Below are 24,305 nucleotides of genomic sequence, written 5' to 3'. Positions count from 1 at the left end.
CTAGTCCTACTAGTCATTACTCTATCATACATATCCTTAATGACCTCAGTATATCTACTGCAAATCCCCTTCTTATCTAAGACCCACCAAAGAACTTCCCTAGATACTCTACCAAAAGCTTTCTCTAGGTCAATAAAAACCATATGCAAGTCCCTTTTCCTTTCACTAACTTTTCTATTAAGTTAACCAAATTGATTTTCTGAAATTCTCGTTTCTTGTCTTAGTCTATGTTCAATTATCCTTTACCAAAATTTCATCGTATGACTCATAATATTAATTCCACAATAGTTATTACAATTTTGAATATCACCTTTGTTTTTTTATAAAGGTACTACAGTACTTTTCCTCCATTCTTTTAGCATTTTCTTAGTTTTTATAATCATGTTGAATAGATTATTTAACCAAATATTTCATTTACCCCCTAAATATTTCCAAGCTTCAATTAGTATTTTATCTAGTCCTATAGATTTCCCGTTTTTCATTTTTTTAATGCCATCTTAACTTCAAGAACTCTAATTTTGCGAATAAATTTCCTATTTTTAGTCTTCTCCTCATTTGTCATTTCCAAGTTCAATCTTTCATTTTTTGGTTTTTATTAAACAACTTATTAAAGTATCTTTGCAACCTCTCTTTTATGTCTTCTTCTCTCATTAATACATTATCATTCTCGTCCTTTATACATTTTTATATCACCCAAATCTTTGCATTTCCTTTCTCTTGCTCTAGCAAGTTTACAAACGTCTTTTTCTCCTCCTTTTGCATCTAGTCTAGTATAAAAAGTATCATAAGCTCCATTTTTAGCTTCACTAATATTTTTTTTTTTTTTTTTTTTTTCATTTTTTCTTGCCTCTTTATATTTTTCAAGATTTTCTATATTTCTACATTTTTGCCATATTTTATACCAAAACCCTTTTTTCTTAGTGGCTTTTTGGACTTCTTGGTCCTACCACCAACTTTCTTTATTACCCGAGTATCTTCCTTTGGACTCACCTAAAACCTCTTTTGCTATCCTTACGATAGCATTAATCATTTTATTTCAAACAGTATTTTCATCTACTTCATCCCCTACAGTTCAATCACACTTTTTAATCATTTTATCTTTGAATTTTACCAAATTATCTCCCTTTAAGCTCCACCACTTAATCCTTTTGTGTTGATTTATGTTACTCCTTTTCTTCCATTTTTTTATATGTATATCTAACACTAGGACTCTATGTTGTGTAGCTAAACTTTCACCTAGGATAACTTTACAATCCTTACAAGATAGAAGATCCTCGTTCCAAGTTAAGAAGAAATCTATTTGGCGTTTATTATGCCCACTCTTGAAAGTTATTAAGTGTTCTTCTCTTTTTATAAAGCAAGTATTCAATATAACTAAATCATAAGACATGGCAAAATCAAGATTGTATCACCAGCCTCATCTCATAGCCTACAGCATCTTTTTCAATGTGTCCATTCAAATAAACTCCTATGAATGTCTTTTCAGATGTTGGTATCCCTTGTAAAATACTATCCATATCTTCCCAAAATTTTCTTTAAGATTTTCTGCTAAGTCTATCTAGGGAGCATATGCACTAAGAATGCTCACTATTTTCATGCCTAGAGCTATCTTGAATTTGACGATCATATCCCTTATTTTTTTAACATCTATTGCATTATCTTTTAGGTCTTTGTCTACAATAATTCTCACTCTGTTTTTATGTTTCTCTTTTCCAGTGTACCAAAGTTTAAATCCTAATTTTCCAATTTCTCTAGCTTTCTCTGCAGCCCTTTTTGTCTATTGAAGGCAGATTAAGTTAATTTTCCTTTTAAAACATTATTTCCACTATTTCCATACTTTTGCTTGTAAGAGTCCCTATATTCCAAGTTGCTAATCTAATCTTACTTTCTTGTGCTAACTTACTAGCCCTCTCCCTCCAATATGGACCCCTTGACCTAGGTGAATTTGGTAATAATTTATGATAATAAGATCTGACAAAGTTTTACTCTAGTTTTTAGCTACTTAACACAACCCTGCTCCTTTATTCGGGCTTGGGACCAGCTGTGTACAAGGATAATTTGTGTTACACAGACGAAGTACACATTTGAGTTTTTTTTCTTTAATGCAAACTTACTTCACATAGACAATTTTCTAAATCACACTCTACAACCAATAGAAACCAAACAAACAACACAACACATTTTTAAGAAAAATCTAAAGCATACAATTTTGGGTGTGCATCCAAGGTAGACTGAAAAAAAAGTGCAATAGTCCAAGATTTGCAAATGGAAAACACAAAAATGCATACATTAAGTCTACAAATGATAAATACAAAATCTCCACTACCAACTACTGAAATAAATAATAATAATTTCAAGATTGGCGATGGAGTTGAAAAGTATATGGTGCCAACATAACCTCTCATTGGACTCACACCCCCTCACACATAACCTTGATCAAAGTTGGATATTCTTTTTCGAGATGATCTTGAGATAAATGTGCAATCTTGCGTGTTTTTAGTCAAAATTCTATTGAATCAAATCCTTTGGAAGAACCATAAATTTGGCGTTTCAAGAGAGAAAAAAAATACCTAAGTGCAAAAAAAAATAAAACAAAGAAAATTTGAGGATTTGATTTATTCACTTCCAAGAAAATAAAATTCAGGAAGTGGGAGTGTATATGTAACTCAAGATTTAAGATTAGACAAATTAGATGACAAAGTAAAGAAAAAATAAATAAATGAAGAGAGAAGCTCTACAAGATAACAAAGAAACTTATAAAAGAAACAACCTTGAAAAACACCAAAACGATGGAAAGAGGGAAGAGAACGGAGGGCGGCGGGTGGAGTTCAAAATGTCAAATTTCTCCGCTACTATGATGAGCAACGGCTGCAGTCAAATGAAAACTCATACAAAAACTTCAATGAAACATCAAGATAAATCAAGAGATTGGGATCGATGCAGAGGAAGATAGCGAGACACTTGGCTGTTAGTGTATATTCTAACTAACAAGAAAAAGTAACAATTACATTTTAACTTATTTTATTTATTTATTTTTAGAATTTGCAGATGACACCATTATTTTCCTAGATGACCATGTTGACTTTTTGTTAATTGTCTCACTATCCAGGTGTTGCCAGAAAAATTCCTGAGCATAGAAACTCAAGAACCCCTTTAGATTTTGCAAAATCAACCATATACATAGCCACAAAATTTTTCCATTGGTCTGTAAAATTTCATTGCTGGAGGAAGCCCTATGCACCCCCACATGCCGGCCGAGAGGCAGCAGCTCTGACCCACACTCCGGCACGCGAAAGCTTCTTCAAGCCTATTTTTTCTACAATTGCTTTAAGAAAAACTTAAAATGCTTCCATACATCATTATATCAAGTTGTTGGTCATGTATTTTGTTCAATGATCCAATATTTTTCGATCGTCCACTTGTAGCACTTTGTTAATGGCTGGTATCGTTAGGGTCATTGGTTAGTTTCTTGGGGCTACAAAAGTGCCCATGTGTTAGTTTCTTGGGGCTGTGGCAGTGTAGCATTAGTTTGTTTATGACTCGTTCATGGTCATTTCAGGTGTTCACCTTGTTTGTGGTTGTTCTGGCCATTAACCTTGTTTATTGTTGGTCTCTCTTTTGAGTGTTGGGATGGAGTTCTCGAATCACAAAAGTATCTTTCCTTCATCATTGGCACAGATAACAACTGCAAAGTTCAATGGAAAGAATTATGTGCAAGTTGAAGGCTGTCAAAATCTATTTGACTAACTTAGGTAAATTTGAACACTAGTTCCAATCCGAGCATATGAAGACAAAAGGAAAGAAGTATGGATTTAGGAAGATGACTTGATGGTCCCACTATTGTGGAACTCAATGGAACCCATATTGCATGGATGCGCCTGGATTTGGATGTATGCAAGGAGGTTTTGGATTATGTACTCATGGAGATATGAATGTCATAGAGTACTTTACAGAGATGATGCGCATCCATGAGGAACTTGTCTCTTCACATGCTCATTCGATAGAGTTGACATGTGATAATCAAGCTACTATTGATATTGCCTCTAACCCAATCTTCATGAGTGGACAAAGCACATTGAAGTTGATTGTTGCCTTGTTCGAAGAAACTTGCACGAAAGCTCATTACAACCACTCATGTGAAATCTGAATGTCAAATTGCTAATTTATTCGCTAAAGTCTCAAAGGTGCTCATGCTAAATTTATTCATAACAAGCTAGGAGCATATGATATCTATGCTCTAGCTAGAATGGGAGTGTTGTCATTTTAAGCATTATTAATACGTGCTATTGTTATGTTAGTAAGCACGAGTTAATAAGGATATTATGGTCACTGTTATATATTTTCTCATATATTAAAAATATAAGGAGAGACCCATCGCTATGAGTAGGTCTTCCAATTTACCCAATGCTTCAGCAGTATTACATAGCCATGTTTTGAGCCTAATGCAAACTAAATATACTTTTACTTGGTTTGGAAAATTATTATGGGTGGCAAATACACTGGATAATCAGCTTCATGCAAGCAAAAGGGTAATTTTATTCGTTTTGAAAATTATTATGGCTAAGAAATACTCAAAATAATCAGTTGACATTGATGTTTTCATTGCAAATGCTTCCTAACAAGAAGGGGCATTTAAATGCTGAAGCTTTAGAATTAACCTTGACTAAATTCAGTAACGTCTGGTTTTTTGTCAAAGCACTGCATCGCTTCAAGCTCCTCCTGATTATCAAAAATACCTACAAAAAACAACACTAAGTAACTTAAAGAAATCAAAATGTCATAATTAATTAAAAATTTATTTGGAATGTAGATTTCAGAAAATAAAATGCATTAAGTGCAAACATCAACAAAATAATCAAGCAAAAGAAAAACATATTGTACTGGAGGACATTGGTGATTGTTGCAAAAACGGAACAATTCATTGATTCCAAATAACTTAGTAGTTACTTTATATGATATGTTCACATCCATCAAAACTGAAGATATGACATGCAAATAACTCATAAATAAAATAAAAGGCTAGAAATAAATCAGCACAAAACTAAACCTTGTCAAATACTCAAATGATGGTATTGAGTCAATTAACTATTTACTAGACCCAGACTGAAAGACAATCTATCTATTTGGTTCAAATTTTGGCTTTTGGCTAACCTGACCAAGCCATCACCTATGCAACCTCCTAGAAGAAAATTAAAAGCAACAATGCTGGACTGTATGATAAGTAAATTTATGGCCAATAAATTCATAATAAAATCATAAACTTTATAAAGAAACATCGTTACATAAACAAGAACAGCACAACAAAAGGTTAAAATGGTTTTGTGATTTTGGGTGCCCAAATTGGCATCAAATCGAAGCCCTCAATGGTGCAAGATATTGATATGGTGAATGCAAGGCATAATGAAGAGTAATAAGGTGCATTAAGTGTTGGCTATTGATTCTTTAAGCAAAGCCATACTAATTCCACTTATATTGATAGTAACAAAAGTTGAAATAGTCTATATAAAAGAGTAGATGTACATCAAGCTAACCCTTCTTTAGAACACCTAGAGGACATGTTTGGTTTGCAGCATAAAAAATATTCCTATGCCTCCCTCGTGGGAATATTTTTGTTTGGTTCGCATTGTAAGATTCCTAGGAATGTACACAGGATTCCCATGTCAATGTTTGGTTCAGTATGGGAATCCGATAGGTATTTTAAGATGACCATTATACCCTTAACACGAGTGTAACTAATACATGATGAACACTTATATTTTTCAATATAGAAACCTACTAAGAAAATGTACTTAATTATAAATTTTCAAGAATGATTAACCCAAATAGAAGGCAATATAGTGTCTAAATAATAACTACTATATTTAATTTTTATAAAACAATAATAATAATATTTTTATTTAATAAAATAAAAATGTCAACTAAATGTTAATTAACATAAATATTCACGCTTTTGATAGACATTTTAAATATTTTCTAATCAAAAATTTAATTAAATTAGTAATATTTGTAATCAATACTTTTAATATTTTATAATTAAAAAACTAACTAATTTTTAAGTTCATTAATATTTTTACTTGCCATTTAACATTTTCTAATTAAAAATAGTTAAAAATTTATAATTAGTATCTTTAATTAACATTGTACATTTTTTCTAATTAAAAAGTAATTAATATTTATGCCTTATTTATTTTATTAATAATTTATTATTTTAAATAGCGTAAAAGACACTCACCTCCCCTGAGGTTTGGTAAAAAGGCAAAAACCTCCCCTGAGGTTTGGCAAAAAGGCAAAGACCTCTTTTGAGATTTCAAAAATACCACAAACCTTCCTTGAGGTTTGGCAAAAAAACAAAGACCTCTCCTAGTTTTCAAAAATACAAACCTCTCCTGAGGTTAGCCAAAAAGACACAAACATCCCCTAAAAATCTTGTCCTTTTGCAAAATACAAGGGAAAGTTTGTGTCTTTTTGACAAACTTCAGGAGAGGTCCTTGGGATTTTTGAAATCTCAAGGGAGGTCCTTGGAATTTTTGAAACCTCAGGGGATATTAGTATTCCCCCCCTTCCCCTTTTTTTAAATATATAATAGAGTGTGATTATATTATTTCAGGAGCACGTTGTCAAAAATTCAAAATAGTGAAGTAGGATTCCCATGGCATTGGGAATCACATGAAACTTACAAATGCGGGAAGGGAATACGATGCATGTTTCATCAGAATCCTTTCATTCCCAAGAATGCGAACATTCCCGTGGCATTAGACTCCCATGTTCAAACAAACGCGGGACTAAGATGCCATGGACATCACATTCTCAGGATTCTTGAAAGCTACTGTGAAACGAATGCCCACTAACAGTGCTCCTAGCTCAGGCTTTAAACAATGATTCAGAGCATATATGTAGCCATTCCTTTTATCCTTTTGTTAGGGAAAAACAGTGGACTAGCTGACAATAGCTCAATGAATTAGATAAAAAAGAAAAAGATAAGAGGGAAAATTATTAAGTAACTTTACAGCACAGAGAAAAATACACACATATACACGCGCACGAACAAAGACAGAGATGCAGTGGAAGTGGTGGAAAGACAGTAGAATCCATCAGATTAGAAATCTGTCATTATGATTAATTTCAGAGACATGAAGTGGCAAAAAGAGGTCTTCTTAAGAAAAAATGCAGCAATGGAGGCTATTGAAGGTGCCACTGGGGTAAATCCTCAATCCACTCTTTCAGATCTCAGGAAAAGTCTGACCAAATCATTGAGAAGCAAAAATTTTTTAAGAAAACAAAACAAATCGATTAAAGAGGAGAAATAATTACAATGGAAGGAGGATAAGAAATCCACCTAAAAACAAGAAAGGATGCAGAAAGGCATACTAAAATTACACCATAGCTGCCTTCCAATCCCTTTGAATATAGGCCGGCGGTGTACCCTTGAAACCCCCAAAAGAAAAGTAAAGGCCCATTTAGTTTTGAGAAATATCTTCCATTTTCCATTTTTAATATTTTAAAAACTGTAAAACTTTTACCTTATTTTTAAATTTTTAAGATTCATATTAAAAGGTAGAAAATAAAGAGTTTGTTTAAATGTGCAAAATAATTTTTTAATTTTTGCTTTTTAAGATTTCAAAATAATCACAAACAAGACAACTTTTTTTTCCAATTTTCCAAATTTTACATAAGATAATATTTGGAATCATGGATTCTGCAGACTTGAACTCGGATTTTTGTGGATTTAGAAGAAACTATACACATAATCCACACAAATTAGAGCCCAAGATCAGAATTCCATGCTCCCATATACAAAGTAAGTGTTAGAAATCTAGAAAAAATAATGAAAAGATGTTTTCCAACTTTTCTATATAAGTTTGGAAAATAGGAAAACAAAATAGCATTTTTTTGTAAAAAAAATATTAGAAATGAAAAATAAAACTATTTCCACAAGGAAAAAGTGTCTGTACTCTTCATCGTTATTCATTTATTTCAAATGTTATAAAAAATGAAAAATTAGCTAACTTTTTGTAAATTTTTTGGAAAATTAAAATGGAAAGTGAAAACTGTTTTCCAAAACTAAACGGGCGGAACTTTTCCCCAAAACAACTTTGGAGAAGTCTTTTGATCTTTGAAAATTCTAGCATTTCTTTTGAGCCAAAGCACCACAGAAATGTATATAACTGCACAGTTCCACAAGATCATGCCTCTTCCCTTCTTCCCAGAACCCCAAAAAAGTCCACAATAAAAAAATCATGAATGTTTTCCTGCCACCCACTCTTCACCAAAACATGAAAACAAGATGTTCAACATATACCTTGTTACCAGTCACCATGCACAATTGCACACAATATCAGAGAGATTATTCCTTCTTAATTTTACAGTGCATTGCTTAGTCATATCAAATGATCTCAACTACAGCACTGCACCTTATCCCCTGCCTTTAGGGTCAGCTACATTAATCCTTCTTCTTTATAGCACAATTTAAGACTACACAATCTCTTAAATTAAACTTAGTGCGTCTGTTCTGTTGTCCATTAGCCAGCAAAGTTTGAAAATTGATACTACCACTTGGCAAGGACAAAACACGAAAGTTCTCTCTTGTGAGCTAAATGTTTTTTAGCTAATTTTAAATTATATTATTTGACATGGGTGGAGCAGGTGTTTTCATAATCTGGGCAAGCTCTTATTATGTAAAGTTAGTTTCTAACTAGTTTCTGCAATAACACAGTCCTCGTTAGCAACATACAACTTAAGTTTACCACATGGTCATAAATTTCCACGGAATTGTTCAAATTTATGTTGAAATTTCTGCTTTCCATCATCCACAAAATTGAACTGGCAGTCAATTTCCATCTTACATAATTTCCTTCGAAATTTCAATGAATCATCCTAAGTTTACTGAAATCTCAAAATTTTAGTGAAACTTGTAAAATTTTAACTATAGAATGAAATTTCCTTGGAAATCAAAAGTGAGATTTAGATGCAAAGTGAATTTTCTCTCTCAATTTATCTTTTTTTTTTCTTGAAGCAAAAGATTATTACAATGGCATTTGAAATTATCTGAAAAATTAAACTTAAAACTTTTTATAGAAAATTATCTTTACTTTTATAATAAATAATATTTAATTTATTTATGAACTTCATTTATATTAACCAAATATGCTTAATATTACAACTACTGCACCTCATACACGGGTAAAATGCACCTGTGGTCACCAAACTTTTAAATAAAAATCCCAATAACAATCAACTTTAATTTTTTGTGCTAAGGTCACCTAACTACATTTTTTTCCTTTTTTCTAGCAAAATTCCTCTTTCACTCCAATTTAAATGACCCCAATATGTGCAGAGGTGGAAGTTGTTTTTGGCCTGCATGGCAACCAAGGTCTTAAATTTCGATTTCGACTCAAATTTCGAAGCTCCTAAAGTACAAAAATTTCAATTTCGATGCCAATTTCGATTTTGAATTGAAAAAATATCGAAATTCAGTAGTAAAACATGGAATGCTTTTATGAAACTTTAGAAATGGTTAATAGACATAATAATGTAAGTTTTAAGACTAATATATTACAAGTTAAATACATCTATGCTTTGTATGAGGTGGAAAATTTGTAATATAATTATATAATGTGTATTAAACATAATTTTTAAGATAATGCAAATTAAACATGTTCAATTAATACAAATGAAATTCATAAACCATTAAAATATTATTTATTATACAAATAATGATAATTTAGACACGATTGGTTAAATAAAATGTTGCTTTAAGTCTATTTTTTCATATAATTTCAAAACTCTCGTAATAATCTTTTGTTTTGATAAAAAAAATAATAATAAATTCGACAGAAATTTCGATTTTGATGTCAATTTCGATTATATTTGAAAAAATAAGGGAAATTAGTAGTAAAACATAGAATTCTTTTATGAAACTTCATAAATGATTAATAGACATAATAATGTAAGATTTAGGACTAAGATATTACAAGTTAGATACATCTATGTTGCGTATGAGATGGAAAAGTTGTTATATGATTATATAATTATGTGTATCAAACATATTTGTAAGATAAGGAAATTCATAAACCATTTAAATATTATTTATTATACAAATAATGATAATTTAGACAAGAATGGTTAAATAAAATGTAGTCTCAAGTTTATTTTTTCATATAATTTCCAAATCTCTCGTAATAATCTTTTGTTTTGCTAAAAAAAATTAAATTAAGAAAGAAATTTCAGTTCACTCCAAAATCCCTCATTTGAATTCTAAGGAAATTTCATTTTATAGTTAAATTTTTGACAAATTTCGCTAAAGTTTTGATTTCAAGGGTGAAGGAGGCTGCAAATTTCGAAAGAAATTTCAACAATTTCATGGAAATTTAAGACCATGGTGGCATTCTAGGTCCCATCTCGGTAGACACCTATTCAAGTTAATTATATTTGAATATATTTTTTATTTGAAAACATATTTTTTATTTATTATGTTATATTATATTTATTTTCATTTGTTTATTCAAAATAAGATGAAAAGAAACCTATATCTAATATGATCCATTGTGTGCCTCTATTGCCACAGTCACGCTGCTGCTAAGCTGCCATTGCCACCTCTGCCAGCCACCATTGCATCCATGCCTAATTGTCGCACAGTCTCTTTTAGCCACTGCTCGCAGCTGCAGTGAGTTCTCCTCTTCTTTCCCTCTCTCCCTCTCTTTCTCCCTCTCACGACTCCTTTTACTTTCCCCTATCCACCTTGTTTCAAAGAATCAAAACATTGTCCCAATACATTGCAGCACGGTGCCCCACCCATCTTAATTCCCAACTCCCAATTATTTTCCTTGCAACATCACTGCCGCAACAATGCCACCACCATTGCAGCAGTGTACAACAACTGATCAAAGAAATGAATCTTAAAACAAATCTTATTGCTCCTCCCTCTCGAGTGTTCAAGACAGCTGGATTGAACATGTAGTTATTGGCTGACTCTGTCAAGGGAAAGCCTCGACGAGTGCCGCGCGGCTCGTTAATTGAGTTTAACCTAGGGGTTCGTGACAGTTGGTATCAAAGCATGGTGTGCATGAGCCCGGTGGGCATGAAAACTATGAGATGTGAAATGAGAATTTAAAATTTTGTAAAACTAAACAAGGCGGAGGCATGTAAGGCAAGGGATAACTCAAGAGAAAGGTGTGCCAATAGAGTTTGAGGCCGCCAAAGAGAAAATTGATTTTGAAAATAGAATTGTGGAACTTGAGTACCTCACTCCATGTATAAGAATCCCTGGTATGGAGTAGTTGAAAGCATCAAGAATAGGGGCAGGACGCCATCTCCCAACTCATGAAGGAGAAAGACAAGTAGAGCTTGCGTTATTCGAAAGGAGGATTGAGCAATTAGAAAAACATTGAGGACGTGATGACATCCATCATCCCAATGGGTAGTGCCAATAGAGCTTAAGGCATCCCTAAGGGAAGCAAACCAATAGAACTTGGGGTCTGCTAAAGAGTATTGAGTTGTCACCTTGAATAGGCTGAATCACATCGCTGGTGTGATGCCCTCCATGATCCCAAAGGGTAGAGCCAATAGAGATTAAGGCCTACCTACGGTAAATAGACCGATAGAGCTTGGGGTCTGCCAAAGAATATTGAGTTATTGGAAGCCTTGAGTAGGCTGAAACATATCGAGGGCGTGATACCAACCAAAATCCTAGAGGGTAGTGCCAATAGAGCTTGAAGCCTCCCTAAGGGAAACATACCAATAGAGCTTGAGGTCTGTCAGAGAATATTGAGATATCGGAAGCCTTGAATAGGCTGAAAAACATCATGGGCGTGAGGCTTTCCATGATCCTATGGGGTAGTGCCAATAGAGCTTGAGGCCTTCCTATGGGAGTTATGGAGATCATTGCTTATGTTGGTGCGTGCAGATATTAGAAAAGAACCCATGACAAGTTGATGGGTAAGTGAGTAGAGGACTTCCAATAGGATTACAGAGAGATGGTAATGGTTCCCGCTAAGCACCCAAGAAACTAGGCAAGGTGTCATGCCAAGTGCTAAAAGGGGTTGGCCGAGTGAACCCTGCACGCTCTAGTAAGTCAACATGGCAGAGAAAGGGTAAAGGTTCACGACAAGCACCCAGGAAAGTAGGTAGGGTGTCACACCATGCGCTAAAGGGTTGGCAAGGTGAACGAGGCATGCTTCTATTAGCATGGCAGGGAAAAGATAACAGTTCACGCCGAGTACCTAGGAAAGTAGGCAAGGTGACATGCCAAAGTGCAAAAAGGGTAGGCAGGGTGAACATTGCACGCTCTGACCAAGTTAATATAGAGATTTGGAAGCCTCTAATGACTTGGACGATGCTACGATGCGAGATTCGATTGATTTCAATGCCCAAAATACAACCAACTAGAGTAGATGAGCCGTATACCTTTTTGGTTCTTTACCTATCAGTTGTCGTAGTTACCTCACATAGTCAATGAGTCGTATCCTTTTTAAGATCCTTAACTGCCAATTGTCGTAGTTATCTCACACAATCGATGAGTCATATCCTTTTCAATCCTTCACCAGCCAGTTGGCATAGTTACCTCACAGTGGATGAGTTTGTGTCCCTTTTTAGCTCTTTGCAAGTGAGTATTCATGGTTCTCTCATACCATGGAGGAGTCGTACAGAATCAAGACTAAATATGTAGAGTACAGCGTAGTAGACAGGTAGTCAATGATGAAGGTCATCAACAACAAAAGTGGGGAGTCTTCTTACAAGTACATCGATGAGGACGTCAAATGAGTGAGTGGGGGAGAATGTTAGGGCTTGACAGTGCGACCTCAGTTAAATGGGGAGGAGAGATATCTCCACTTGCCCTCGCCAGGGATTTTTATACTGGATGTCAAATTACTCAGATGTTGGCTTGTGAGGCTGTCTTGTTGATTGAATATAACAACTAGTTCCACATGTCATTGAGTATGAAGGTCGCTTATCTTCATGAATTCATTATTGTTCGAACTGATATTCCAAGACTATGAATGGCTTCCGAAAACCTCTTGAGTGTTCATGATAGCCAGATTGAACATGTAGTTATTGGCTAACTCTGTCGAGGGAGAGCCTCGACGAGGGTCGCGCGGCTCATTAATTGAGTTTAAATTGGGGCTCCGTGACACATAGCATTTCACCTATGCTCTCACAGCCTCATGCCTTCCTCTTCCTCGCCATTTTCTTGCTCATTTTTCTTCCTTCCTCTGCTTCCCCTGCATCTCTCGTTCTCTCCAGATTTTTGAAACTAAACAAAGAAAGATCAATTTTGAATTCATCATGTATAAGTCAAAGCTACAACAACTGTGCCACCAACAGTTCTAGGCCAAACCAACCTAATTCCCAACTCCCAATTTTTTTTCTTGCAACACCATCACTGTGATGGTGCCACCACCACAAATCCCTTAGTAAATCAAACAAAATCATTCCCCAAAAAAGTTTTACTATTTTTGTGATAACCAATATTTCATTCGTTTATGATAAAACAAATGAGCAAACGGTTGATCAAGATCAAAGGGAAGCCCTTCGATCTGCAATTGGACAAAGGAAGATTCCCTACATTTTCATTCTCAAACATAATCATTTATATAAAAGAGGGTGAGATCTCCTAAAGATGTCGCTAACTGGTTCTCTAATGGTTTATCCTTAATCCTTATCGAGCTTCAATTGGACAGGTAGGGGATTTAGAAGCATAGAAACGGGTACTCTTCGGTATTGGATGTAAGATTCGTCCAATGAAGGTGAGGAATTATTTGGAGTTAGGGTGGAAAGGAAAGAGATATCCAGTGTTTGCTCGATGTTTGTCCTAGGGACTGAATGGCAATGGGTGGCAATGCTTTGTGACTGGGTTTTGCAATGTGGTGAGGGAGATCCATTTTTGAATGTGGTGACAAAGATGAAGGAAGCTACACAGCCCATCACTCATGGAGCTGAGTGGTGTAGGAAGAGAAGAACAACAAGGGAGAAGAAAGCAATCAAAATGAGTAGACATGGAAGGAGGGTGTGATGATAGTGAAGGATTAGCAACATATCATGTATGGTGGTGGTTTACAATCAAAAGAAATTGGATCTTCTATGCTAGAAACCTTCAATTCTTACCCAAATTTGAAGACTCCCTCATTAAAGGTAGCTACGGTTACAAAAGGGACCACCCAAGACCGGTAGACGCGGCTAGGGCTTCTGTTGGAAGGGAGGAAGAGATGAGGATTGAGCCGGGGTATTTGTTGTTTTTTTTTTTACCTAGGCTAGATTCTTGAAAAGGGGAGAGTCCCTTTGTTATCCAAATTGGGCCAGCCACTCCAACAAGCTTATCCTTATGATAAAAATGTGGGGGTGAGACATGAAATATTCTCTGGATAATAAAGAGGGCTATTTTTCTACCTAGTTGGGCCATGAACAGACCCAGTGCGTAAATAATGCTGATAGGGCTCAACAAATTGGTATAATCACCCATGGAGTTGCTCAATTTCCTAATAAAGGTCAAAAGTTCCCCTTTTGTGGTGTTTCAAATCATGGAAGGCTTGAAATTCTATTGACTGGTATAAAGAGGAAGGTTGTTCATCGAGGAGTGAAGGTGTTATGGGTGGAAATTCGCTGGAGATGCAACCAATTAGAGACAAGAATTTTCTCTACAAATCAGGAGGTAAGAATCTTTTGTAGTCACTTGGAGGTCAAATTGGAGAATGCTTCGCTGATGGTTTGCACATACAGAAGATGGGTTTTTTTTTGTAAAATAAATTATGCAAAAGAGTGCAAAATGGTTGAGGATTCAAAGGTGCACAATTTCATACAACTAGGAAGGCAAAAGTAATAAAAATTTTCTTGTTAATAATTGTATGAGTTCCAACTTATGTGAGGTTAAGTTTCTAAAAAATAGATGAGGTGGGAAGTTTTATGGTAAGGAATTTGAGAATTGTCCTATGTCTGATTCTGATGAAAGAGGAATGATTTTCAAGACGGAAAAAAATCAAGGAGATATCTCAGACGAGGACAATGAGTTTGGTAGCCATTTCCCTTGTGATAGGGGTCTTTTGTTGGATGAGATTTATGGAAAAATAGGTTATGTTTCCAACTCTTCAGCTACACTAGGGGATCTTTCCTATGTACCTCTTGCTCTGTTAGAAGGTCTAGAGGATAATACTACTTTTAGAATTAGGGTTTGGGGCTAACAGAAAACCAAATAAAAGTCAACGTGAATTGGCCAGACTTTAGAGCTCTATTAATTATGAAGAAGTGTTTAAAGATAGATTTTCTTAATTAAAGTTGGCCTTTTTTAAAAAAATACTTTTTTCTTTCTTTCCTGTTTTTCTTTTTCTCTTTTTTTCTCTTATGCTTTCCTAGCTTGTAATTTTCTCTTTTCTCTATCTTAATTGACACAAACTGAGAAACACTTCGTGGAAGAATTTTCTTTTCATTCAAATAATACACAAAACATTAGCTATATACATCAACACTAGCAGCAGAAAAAGGAAAATTAACTAGGTTATATCAGATCCCATGGTTTATGGGATTTTTTAGCAAAATAGGAAACTAACCAAATCAGCCTAATTCTAGGAATACAGGCAGTTACAAAATTTCTAAAATAGCTAACTATACACGTATAGAATACAAGTTATTAAACATATTTTCCCACAATCCCCCTCAAGCTGGCGAATAGGCATTTTCCATTCCCATCTTGGATACAATACTCTGAAACACTGAACTACTTAACCCCTTGGTAAGTACATCAGCAAGTTGGCCATGTGTAGATGCATAAGGTGTACAAATCAATCCACTTTTCTTTGATGAAGTGTCCATCAATTTCAATGTGCTTTATTCGATCATGCTGCACCGGATTATGAGCTGTGCTGATTGCGGACTTATTATGACAATAGAGTCTCATCGGACCATCCCACTTAATCCTCATGTCTTCTAAGATAATCTTCAACCAAAGTAGTTCACATACACCCTGATCCATTGCTCGGAATTCTGCCCCCACACTAGAACAAGCCACCACATTTTGTTTCTTACTCCTCCACATCACAAGATTTCCGCCAAGAAAGGTGCAATATCCAGAGGTCGACCTCCTGTCAACAATTGACCCAACATAATTGGCATCTGTGTATGCCTCAAGAACTAAGCTTCCGTTCCTTTTAAACAGAATACCTTTTCCTGGTGTCGCTTTGAGGTATTGTAACACTCGATGAGCTGCCTTCAGATGGATACAAACAGGTTCATCCATAACCAAAAACATTTAACATGCTTTTCCCTTTCTTGATTTATGCAAAGCACTTTATGAAAGGGCAGCCGCAATGGGTAATAGAGGATGGGGACCTAGTTCTATAAATGTGTGACCTGGTATGAGTTAGATGGTCGGCCCTCCCTCTTTAGAAGTACCCAACATTGGCAAAAGTGAATTCAGTGATGAAAATGAGGAACAATGGACTTATGCACCAGCAATACAGTCCACTGCGACTAATCAAGTCCCACATGAGAGACCACAAAAGAGAAAACTGTGATATGGATGAGAAGTTAAGTACATTGGACTCTTTTTCAATGTAACTAGTGCACTTTCTGCTTCAAACTTGGTTTGGATGGGAAAAATCTAATCCTTAGTACTTGGCTGTCATGAGAATCTTTTGTGAGGACAGAAGTTACAGGGATACGAGGATGGCACTCGATGATGCTGATTGTGCAAAAGGATGGATTATGTTGGTTAGGTGTAAACTAGGGCTTTACAGTGGCAATGTTTAGTTGATAGAATACTTCTTACGTTCGATGCATTCAAGATGGTACTCCTTTATTTTGAATGTACTTGAGATGATACTCTTTTTGTTTTGGATGTATTTGATATTGTAATCCTCTATTTTGGATGCAACTGAGATCACACTCTTTTATTTGGATGTACTTGGGATGGTACTCTTTTATTTTGGATGTGCTTGACAGGATATGCTACTCATTATTTCTTCTGAATTTCCAATAGTGATTTTGTCATCAATATTGTTGTGTTCCCCTTTCATATCAATATATATGTGTTTTCTTTTGGTCTTGATGTTTGAGACATTTTCTTTTATATTAATATTGTTGTTACATGTCACATGATAGGATAACAGTATCAACGCTTTGGACATGTATAAGGCTACATTTTCCATTGGGTTGGTATATTAGTATTTACAAAGAACTAGATTCAGAATTATTCCAAGAAACAGTGATATCTCATACATAACAAGACCTGAATAAACTTTAGAACTTTTACATGGTTCATATCAACATTGTGTTGAGTTAATACACATCCCCCACACCCCACCACCCCCCCCCCCCCCCGGGGCGCTGTTTGCATTTTTGCTCACTTCAAGCGAAGAACATGGCTTGTGAATAGTTGAAATGTTACTATGGAAGAAAAAATGACAATTTTCTTGAACATTATAGACCATAATGAGTGTTATGCAATAATAAAGCATAGATTTCCTCATTCTCTACAAACCATCCAAGTTTATTCACATGACGTGTAAAATACAATGATGGAATTTGGAAGAGAGATAAAAGTGCCTACTACATTGACCCACATCCAAATGTTTCTGACCATCAAAAAAGACTTTATCATATCTTTAAAGTATTTAATTAATTCATTTACTATGATTATTTATTTTCCTATGTATATTGCTACTAATATATAGGATTCAGCATACAGAGTAGTTGGTGGTTTAGATGGAACTTTAGTACATGTTGGTATTCCTTTGGAGGAACAAACACTTTGCAAGGAAAGAGGAAGGGGTCAATTTAATAAAAATGCCTAGCAATTGTGACTTCAACATGGTATTTACGTTTGTTTGGGCCGGATGGAAGGGAATAGCACATGATACAAGGGTACTACAAGAGGTAGTTTCTACCCTGCTAATGGCTTCCTGTATCCTCCTCGTATGTGATTCTAAAATTTGCATAAACAATATTATAAATTGGATACTGATTTCATAGTAACATTAAGGTTGATCATTTTAACAAATAATGTAGAAAAATATTATCTTTTCGATGCTGCCTATATGTGCATTTTATGGCACCTTATGGCAATATGTAATATTGGGTAGGAGATTTTTGCTATAGTCTATAGCCATGCAACATAGATAGAAAAAAAGTTTCATGCACAGGTTATAAATGTGATAGAGAGATCTTATGGTGTTTTGAAGGCCAAGTATCCAATTTTGAAGCAAATGACTCCTTCGACATTGATGTCCAAAGAAATATAGGGCTTGCTTGTTTTGCAATTCTTGATTCCATGATGAAGGAGCCCTTTTAGATGAATTTTTTCCCCAATTTGATGAAAACCTATGATGCTAATTGGAGAGTGTAGTAATTTAAAAAAAAAAAATTTGTACAATCAAAGAAGAAAATACAACACATGGCCAAATGAAGTGAGCAAGAAGAAAAAGTAGGCAGTTTTCCTCAAACCATACAGCTCCAAGTCTATTGCCTTATATATTAACATGAATAAAAAGATTTTAAGGCTAAAAATACACCCACACACACAACCTAATTATAAAAATAACATATTTTCTTCTAACGCTCCCCTCAAGCTGGAGGTATGCAATATAACTAACCCAGGATTTTTATAACCATTACACACAACGAGCTTAAATAAACGCTTTGTGAAAACATTGCCTATATAGTCCACAAATTTCACAAAGTCCTCACTACCTTCTTTAACAAAGCATCCCTCTCAAAATGATAGAAACCTTCAATGTGGTTTGTCCTTTTATAAGATACTGAATCGCTAGCTATATAAAATGGGTGCTTGATTATCACAAAATATATCTATTGGATTCGTTACCAAGAATCTCATTTTTGGCATGAGAGAATTCAGCCACATAAGCTCACTCACTCACAATATGAGTCAATAGCTCGGTATTCTGCTAAAAAATTTGTTTTTAGCTATGCTAGATAACAAGATTACCTCCCAAAATATATGATATCCAGTGATGCACCTTTGATCATCAACACAACCAGCGCAACCTACCTCAAAGTATCCCATGATCTCAGTGTTACATTACTTTTCTATACCAAACCTTTGCCTGGAGAGCCTTTGAGATATCGCAAGAACCGACAAACAGCATCCCATGCAATTGTTGGGATTTTCTGTAAACCAACTAACCACCCCTAGTGCAAAGGATATGTCAAGTCTAGTGATAGACAAGAAAATCAACTTGCCAACCAATTGCCTATATTGAGGTTTGCATTCAAACTCTAGTTTGACATCCCTGGACTATCTCATGCTAGGATCTATAGGAGTATCAACTAATTTTTAGCTCCCAACAAATCATCCCACTTAGCAAGTCCAAGGTATATTTTCGTTGCAATAAATTCAACCTCTTCCTACACCATACAAAGTATCCAAGTCCTTGATTTCGAATTTTTCCTGAAGCCAATGCTCAATATTTGCAATCCCGCTATGGTAATTGCCAATAATGATGATATCATCAACTAAAGGTACCAATTATGTCTCCATTTTGTGGACAAAGAGTGAGTAATCATAGTAGCATTGGATAAAGCAAAATATAGAGACCACCATATTCAACTTGTCAAAAAACGCTCAAGACTGCATAAGAGCATAAATGTCCTTATGCATACGTACTTTACCAACCTCCTCCCTGAGCAACATACCCAAGAGGTTGCTTATGTATACCTCTTCCTACAAATATTCATACAAATGTTCAAAGCAAATTGGTATAGAGACCTATCAAAATTAAATGCCAACAAGATCAACGCTTGGCAACCAATCAAGTCGTTAGTCATTTAACAGAGTAGTCAGGAAGATAGTAGACGGTGTAGACCCAACGACACCTAACCAACTCCTTACTAGGAGGCAAATCCACCAAGTACCATGTCCCTTGAGTGGTCAGGCCACCCACTGCATACTTCCACCTGGGGCAGCAAGGGCTTCGAGATGCGAGGAAGGGATAAAAAAAGAGGAAATTGACAAGGTAAACTATTGCATAGGGCTAAGAAGGTTTTTTTCCCCCCAGCCCGGTGCACAAAGCTCTCACGTATGTGAGGTCTTGGGAAGGGGCAGACCACGATGGGTCTATAGTACGCAGCCTTACCTTGCATAGGGCTAGGATGGTGAAGAACAAAAACATAACTAGCAATAGGATAAGCAACTAAGGACTACGGAGTACATGTTCAAGAGCAATGCACAAATCCAAGTCACACTTGGATCGATTTCCAGAACCTAAAGTCGAAACAGTGATGGGAAGAGGTGGCTGCATGGTGATAGTGACTGTGCATGCTTTCCATTGTTTATAAAACCTCAATTGTTTCTCTAGTCAATAAGGAAGAGTAGAGTATTTCTAGAGAGGGGTAACATTAGGAACAAGAGGATTAATACACAAGGAGATCATAGATCATTGATGAACACAAAATAGATTCATTCAAGAACCTTCGACAAGCAAAAAGATTGAAGCTCATTTTGAACAAATTCAAGTGCATTAACATATCAAAAAATTCGAATACCAATCCCAACAAAGTTTGAATTTCATGGTAGAATTGAATAAATACTAAATACACTCAAAACTTCATACCTGTCGTTTAACAAATAGATCTAGATCATAAGTGAAAAGTCATCCACAAAGGACACAAAATCATAGTTGTTAGAATCTTACAATTCACGATTCGACTCATATGATTCGTATCAATTTCACACCAAATTGATTGAAATCTTACTAATGAATCTATAAAAACAACCGATTCATTGCCAAGTCTATCGATAACCTCGTGAATCTAATGAATTGATCTAAATCTATTGATTCACACGATTCTCTAGACGTGTCATATCCTGACAATCCCAACTAGTTTAAAACCCTAAAAATACATTTCTTTTTGTCATTGCTTTTGTTTTTATATGTTACCTTCCATTCTTTGTCTACATCAATTTTGTGCTAAAATATAATTTCCCTTTCTTTTCATTGTTTAGGGAAAGCTTACACATGAAATATGATTTTTTTTAATTGTCAAAATTTAAAAGTATTTTAATATTTGGCTGCTTGTTCATATATCAATAAATGCATATACTTTTTGGAAGTTTGTTCCGAATCTTACAATTTGATTCGAATTTCGATTTGACAACTATGCACAAAATATTGACAGCTAGTCAAATTCTTGACTTTTCGTAGACCCCAAATATCAGAATAGATAAGAGAAAACAGTGATTTACTATAGGACTCGATTCTAGATGGAAAAGATTTCCCACATGCTTTCCCAGCTAACATACAGAAAGAGACTTAATCATGGGAAAAGCTTGTGGTTTTTAAAGAGATGTCAAATGACTTTGCCCTTGGTCAAGAGAAACATCATGAGTAGACATTGATGAAGTGGTATGCCAAGAACTGGATCTACTACCCCCACAATAAAACTAGTACAAGTCGTCCTTCTTACGCCCTCCACCAATCCTCTTCTTCGTTTCAAGATCTTGAATAACATGAGAAGAAAGGTTGGCCACTAAGATCAAGGGAAATTTAGGCATATATAACACATAGTAAAGAGGCAGGAAGGAAATGAAAACATATTGCTGCAACTAGAAACCAGTGTAACTGAAAGATTAACATTAGAGTGTAAAAGGGTTTCAAGGACTAAAATAAATTAGGACTACCAATCACATAAGAAGAGGCACCATAATTAACCAAATTCAAGGAGATGAAGAAGCAAGAAGCCAAGTTGTAGATGAATAGGCCATGGAAGCATTAGATGTAGGAGACTGAGTTTGGAATTGTTGAACCAAGTGAACAAAATTGTTATACTCCTTCCAAGACACAGTAAATGATGTACTCAACTGCTCAATAGAGTCGCAAAGTGCACTTGAAATTTCAATAGTGGCATCACCCTCGACAAAAGACTTATTGGCCCAAGTTAGTTTCCTACGGAGATCCCAATAATGAACAACAATACGGTTTTCCTTACCAAAATAGGTGCAAATGCAGGATTGCCACGAAGAACTCCTCGACCTGATACACCAACTTTGTCACAACCACTTTCCAAACCCCATCCTCATCCTCTAGTACTTCCATTACCATGGTTGGAGGTAGTGTTAACTATGGTTGAACTATCACAAGAAGAAGCTTGAGAAGAAGACTGAGAGCCATCTTTGGTGATCATGGATGATATTGGGTTCACTGACAAGAATTTAATGATCATTGGTGGGTTCAAGCTCATGTTTTGACCCAGATAAAAACTTAGTGGCCCAAAACTCTGCCTTTTGCTTCTTAATCATCACAATAGCAGAGCTAACTAGTAGATAGATGTAAGTTCCTTGCACATACCCATTAAAGTGCTACAGTACTCAGTACTCACTAATAGACCTACCTTCTTGGTCAAATTAGAAATACTTCTTATATAGGTCAAAAGCAAGAGTTTGATTTTTATCTTGTGAAAAGCTTTCAAGAAGATTGTCCTATGAGGCCTTGGCTGTTATATGAAACATAACGTTCATAGCAACACGTCACTGCATGCTATTCCACAACCACACAAGCAATATGTTACTCTCTTTCATCCATTATTCATAATCCTTGGAGTCCAGAGACAGAGGAGAATGCAACAAATAATTGGACATCCCTTTTAGGTTAATATACACACAAACTGCCTGAGACCACAATAGATAGTTGGAGGATCCAACCAACTTGATCGCTGTGATTTATACATTAATAGTATCAGCTGAAACTCCCTCCGCGGAGGCCATCAAAGCCACCACCTATACACTAAAATCAGCACACACTAGTATTGTGAATGAATAGCACAGAAACTCTGCAAAATCAGGCAGCATACAGGCTCAGAACAGAAATCCATATCTTAAAAATGTCTGGAACTTCAACACCACAAATCTGAAGTTACAGTATCCTAGGAGGAACTACAGACATAAATAGTCTATCACTCATCCTGTCAAAGTTGGCTTTGAACACATAGAGCAGGGAAAACCACACTTCTACCACACAGAACAGGGCAGCCACAACAAAGCACTGCAGAAACTCCAGAACAAACCTTGCAGCAGCCAGAAGCATAGGCAGGCATGAAAACAGCAGTCACAGGAAATGGTTAAAAAAATAACTCAAAATGTAAAATTCAGATTGAAGAATGTGGAGATTAGCTAAAAGGTTTTTTCAATTCTATTTTCAGCTTCTAGTTTGTCGTTCAGTACTTGTTTGTTCCCTTGTTCTAGGGAAATTTGTTTTTCTTTGTATTCTCGGTGCTAATAAAGTAATTTCTTACCTTTTGCGGGGAAAAAAGGTTCACAGAGTTAAACAGGGAAAACGAATATATGCATTAGCTACTGAAAGAATTCAACATTCAGATTCAAAGACTAGTTCCAGTTATATTTTGAACCCTAATCCCAGATTCAGAATTGCATTCGACATTAGGCCTTGAATGCTAAATTTTATCAAATGCCCCCTTAGTCTCATTTAATTTATTCCTCCATTTTGTTTTCTTTTGCCAATCGTTTTGGCTTTTTTGATAGAATTGGGGGGAGGGGGTGGTCTGAGGTCCTTAGAAGGTTTCTTACTCACATACTAAGAGGATTTGGAAGGACAAAGGATGCCAGTTGATTGTGCAGTTATGATGTTTTTGCAGTAGTTCAGGGAATTTGGTTCAAGAGGAAGGTTTGCACCTTTACGGGGCATTCTTTGCCTTTGCAATTGCATTGGGACAGAAATTGACTACCTTGCTTCATCTTGTTTCTCTTCTGCAAAGGAATGCTATTTTCAGATGATTAGTATGATGGGCTAGCTTATTAACTGGCTTGATGTTCTTTCTTTTCTGTTTTCCCTACCTTGTTTTGTTTTCTGATCAGTCACCTTGCCCTTCCTTTTGTACTTCTTTTTTTTCTCTCACTAAAATTCTTTCCTGAAAAAAATGCTTATCCATGGACAAATCCTAGGTGTACCACATTTTAGAGCACTTGTCATATTAATATCTCATTTCCAATCCACAAGCAGAAATATTTCACATTTATAGAATCCCATTTGCATATCTACAAGTACTACAACATGTTAGCCAAGGTACGGCAACAATATGCCTTTGTGGTGGAGGCCTAAGTTGTGTTTCAAACCATAGTTAAAATAGTGCTTGGATTGCTGCATAGGATAAAGGATTTGAGTAGGACTCTCACTAACAGTCACAGCTCTAGTTGTAGCGATAGATGCTCAGTCCTGTATGTGGTATCAAAGCCAAGGTCACACATACCATTCCTGGCACAACCAATGGCGATTGTTGAGCAAACTGTGTCTGCATGCCTTGAGGAGATACAAGGCATTGATCAAACATGTGCTTGGGCTGCCATAAGGTAT

At 35.5% G+C, this 24,305-nt stretch overlaps 1 protein-coding gene across 2 annotated transcripts in view; it reads right to left on the bottom strand.

The window, feature by feature from the left end:
- The window catches only part of LOC131166237 (vacuolar protein sorting-associated protein 53 A), a 116,459-nt gene that overhangs the window by 30,451 nt on the left and 61,703 nt on the right, over positions 1-24,305 (bottom strand). For both annotated transcript variants that reach the window (XM_058124585.1, XM_058124586.1), the window contains exon 14: positions 4,659-4,736. In XM_058124585.1, coding sequence (XP_057980568.1) covers positions 4,659-4,736 — 78 coding nt within the window. The remainder of the gene's footprint in view (positions 1-4,658; positions 4,737-24,305) is intronic.

The sequence above is a fragment of the Malania oleifera genome, chromosome 10, assembly GCF_029873635.1.
Source record: "Malania oleifera isolate guangnan ecotype guangnan chromosome 10, ASM2987363v1, whole genome shotgun sequence".
Classification (NCBI taxonomy): domain Eukaryota; kingdom Viridiplantae; phylum Streptophyta; class Magnoliopsida; order Santalales; family Ximeniaceae; genus Malania; species Malania oleifera.
The sequence above is the reverse complement of the archived record's forward strand: the minus strand, read 5'-3'. Positions and strand labels throughout refer to the sequence as shown.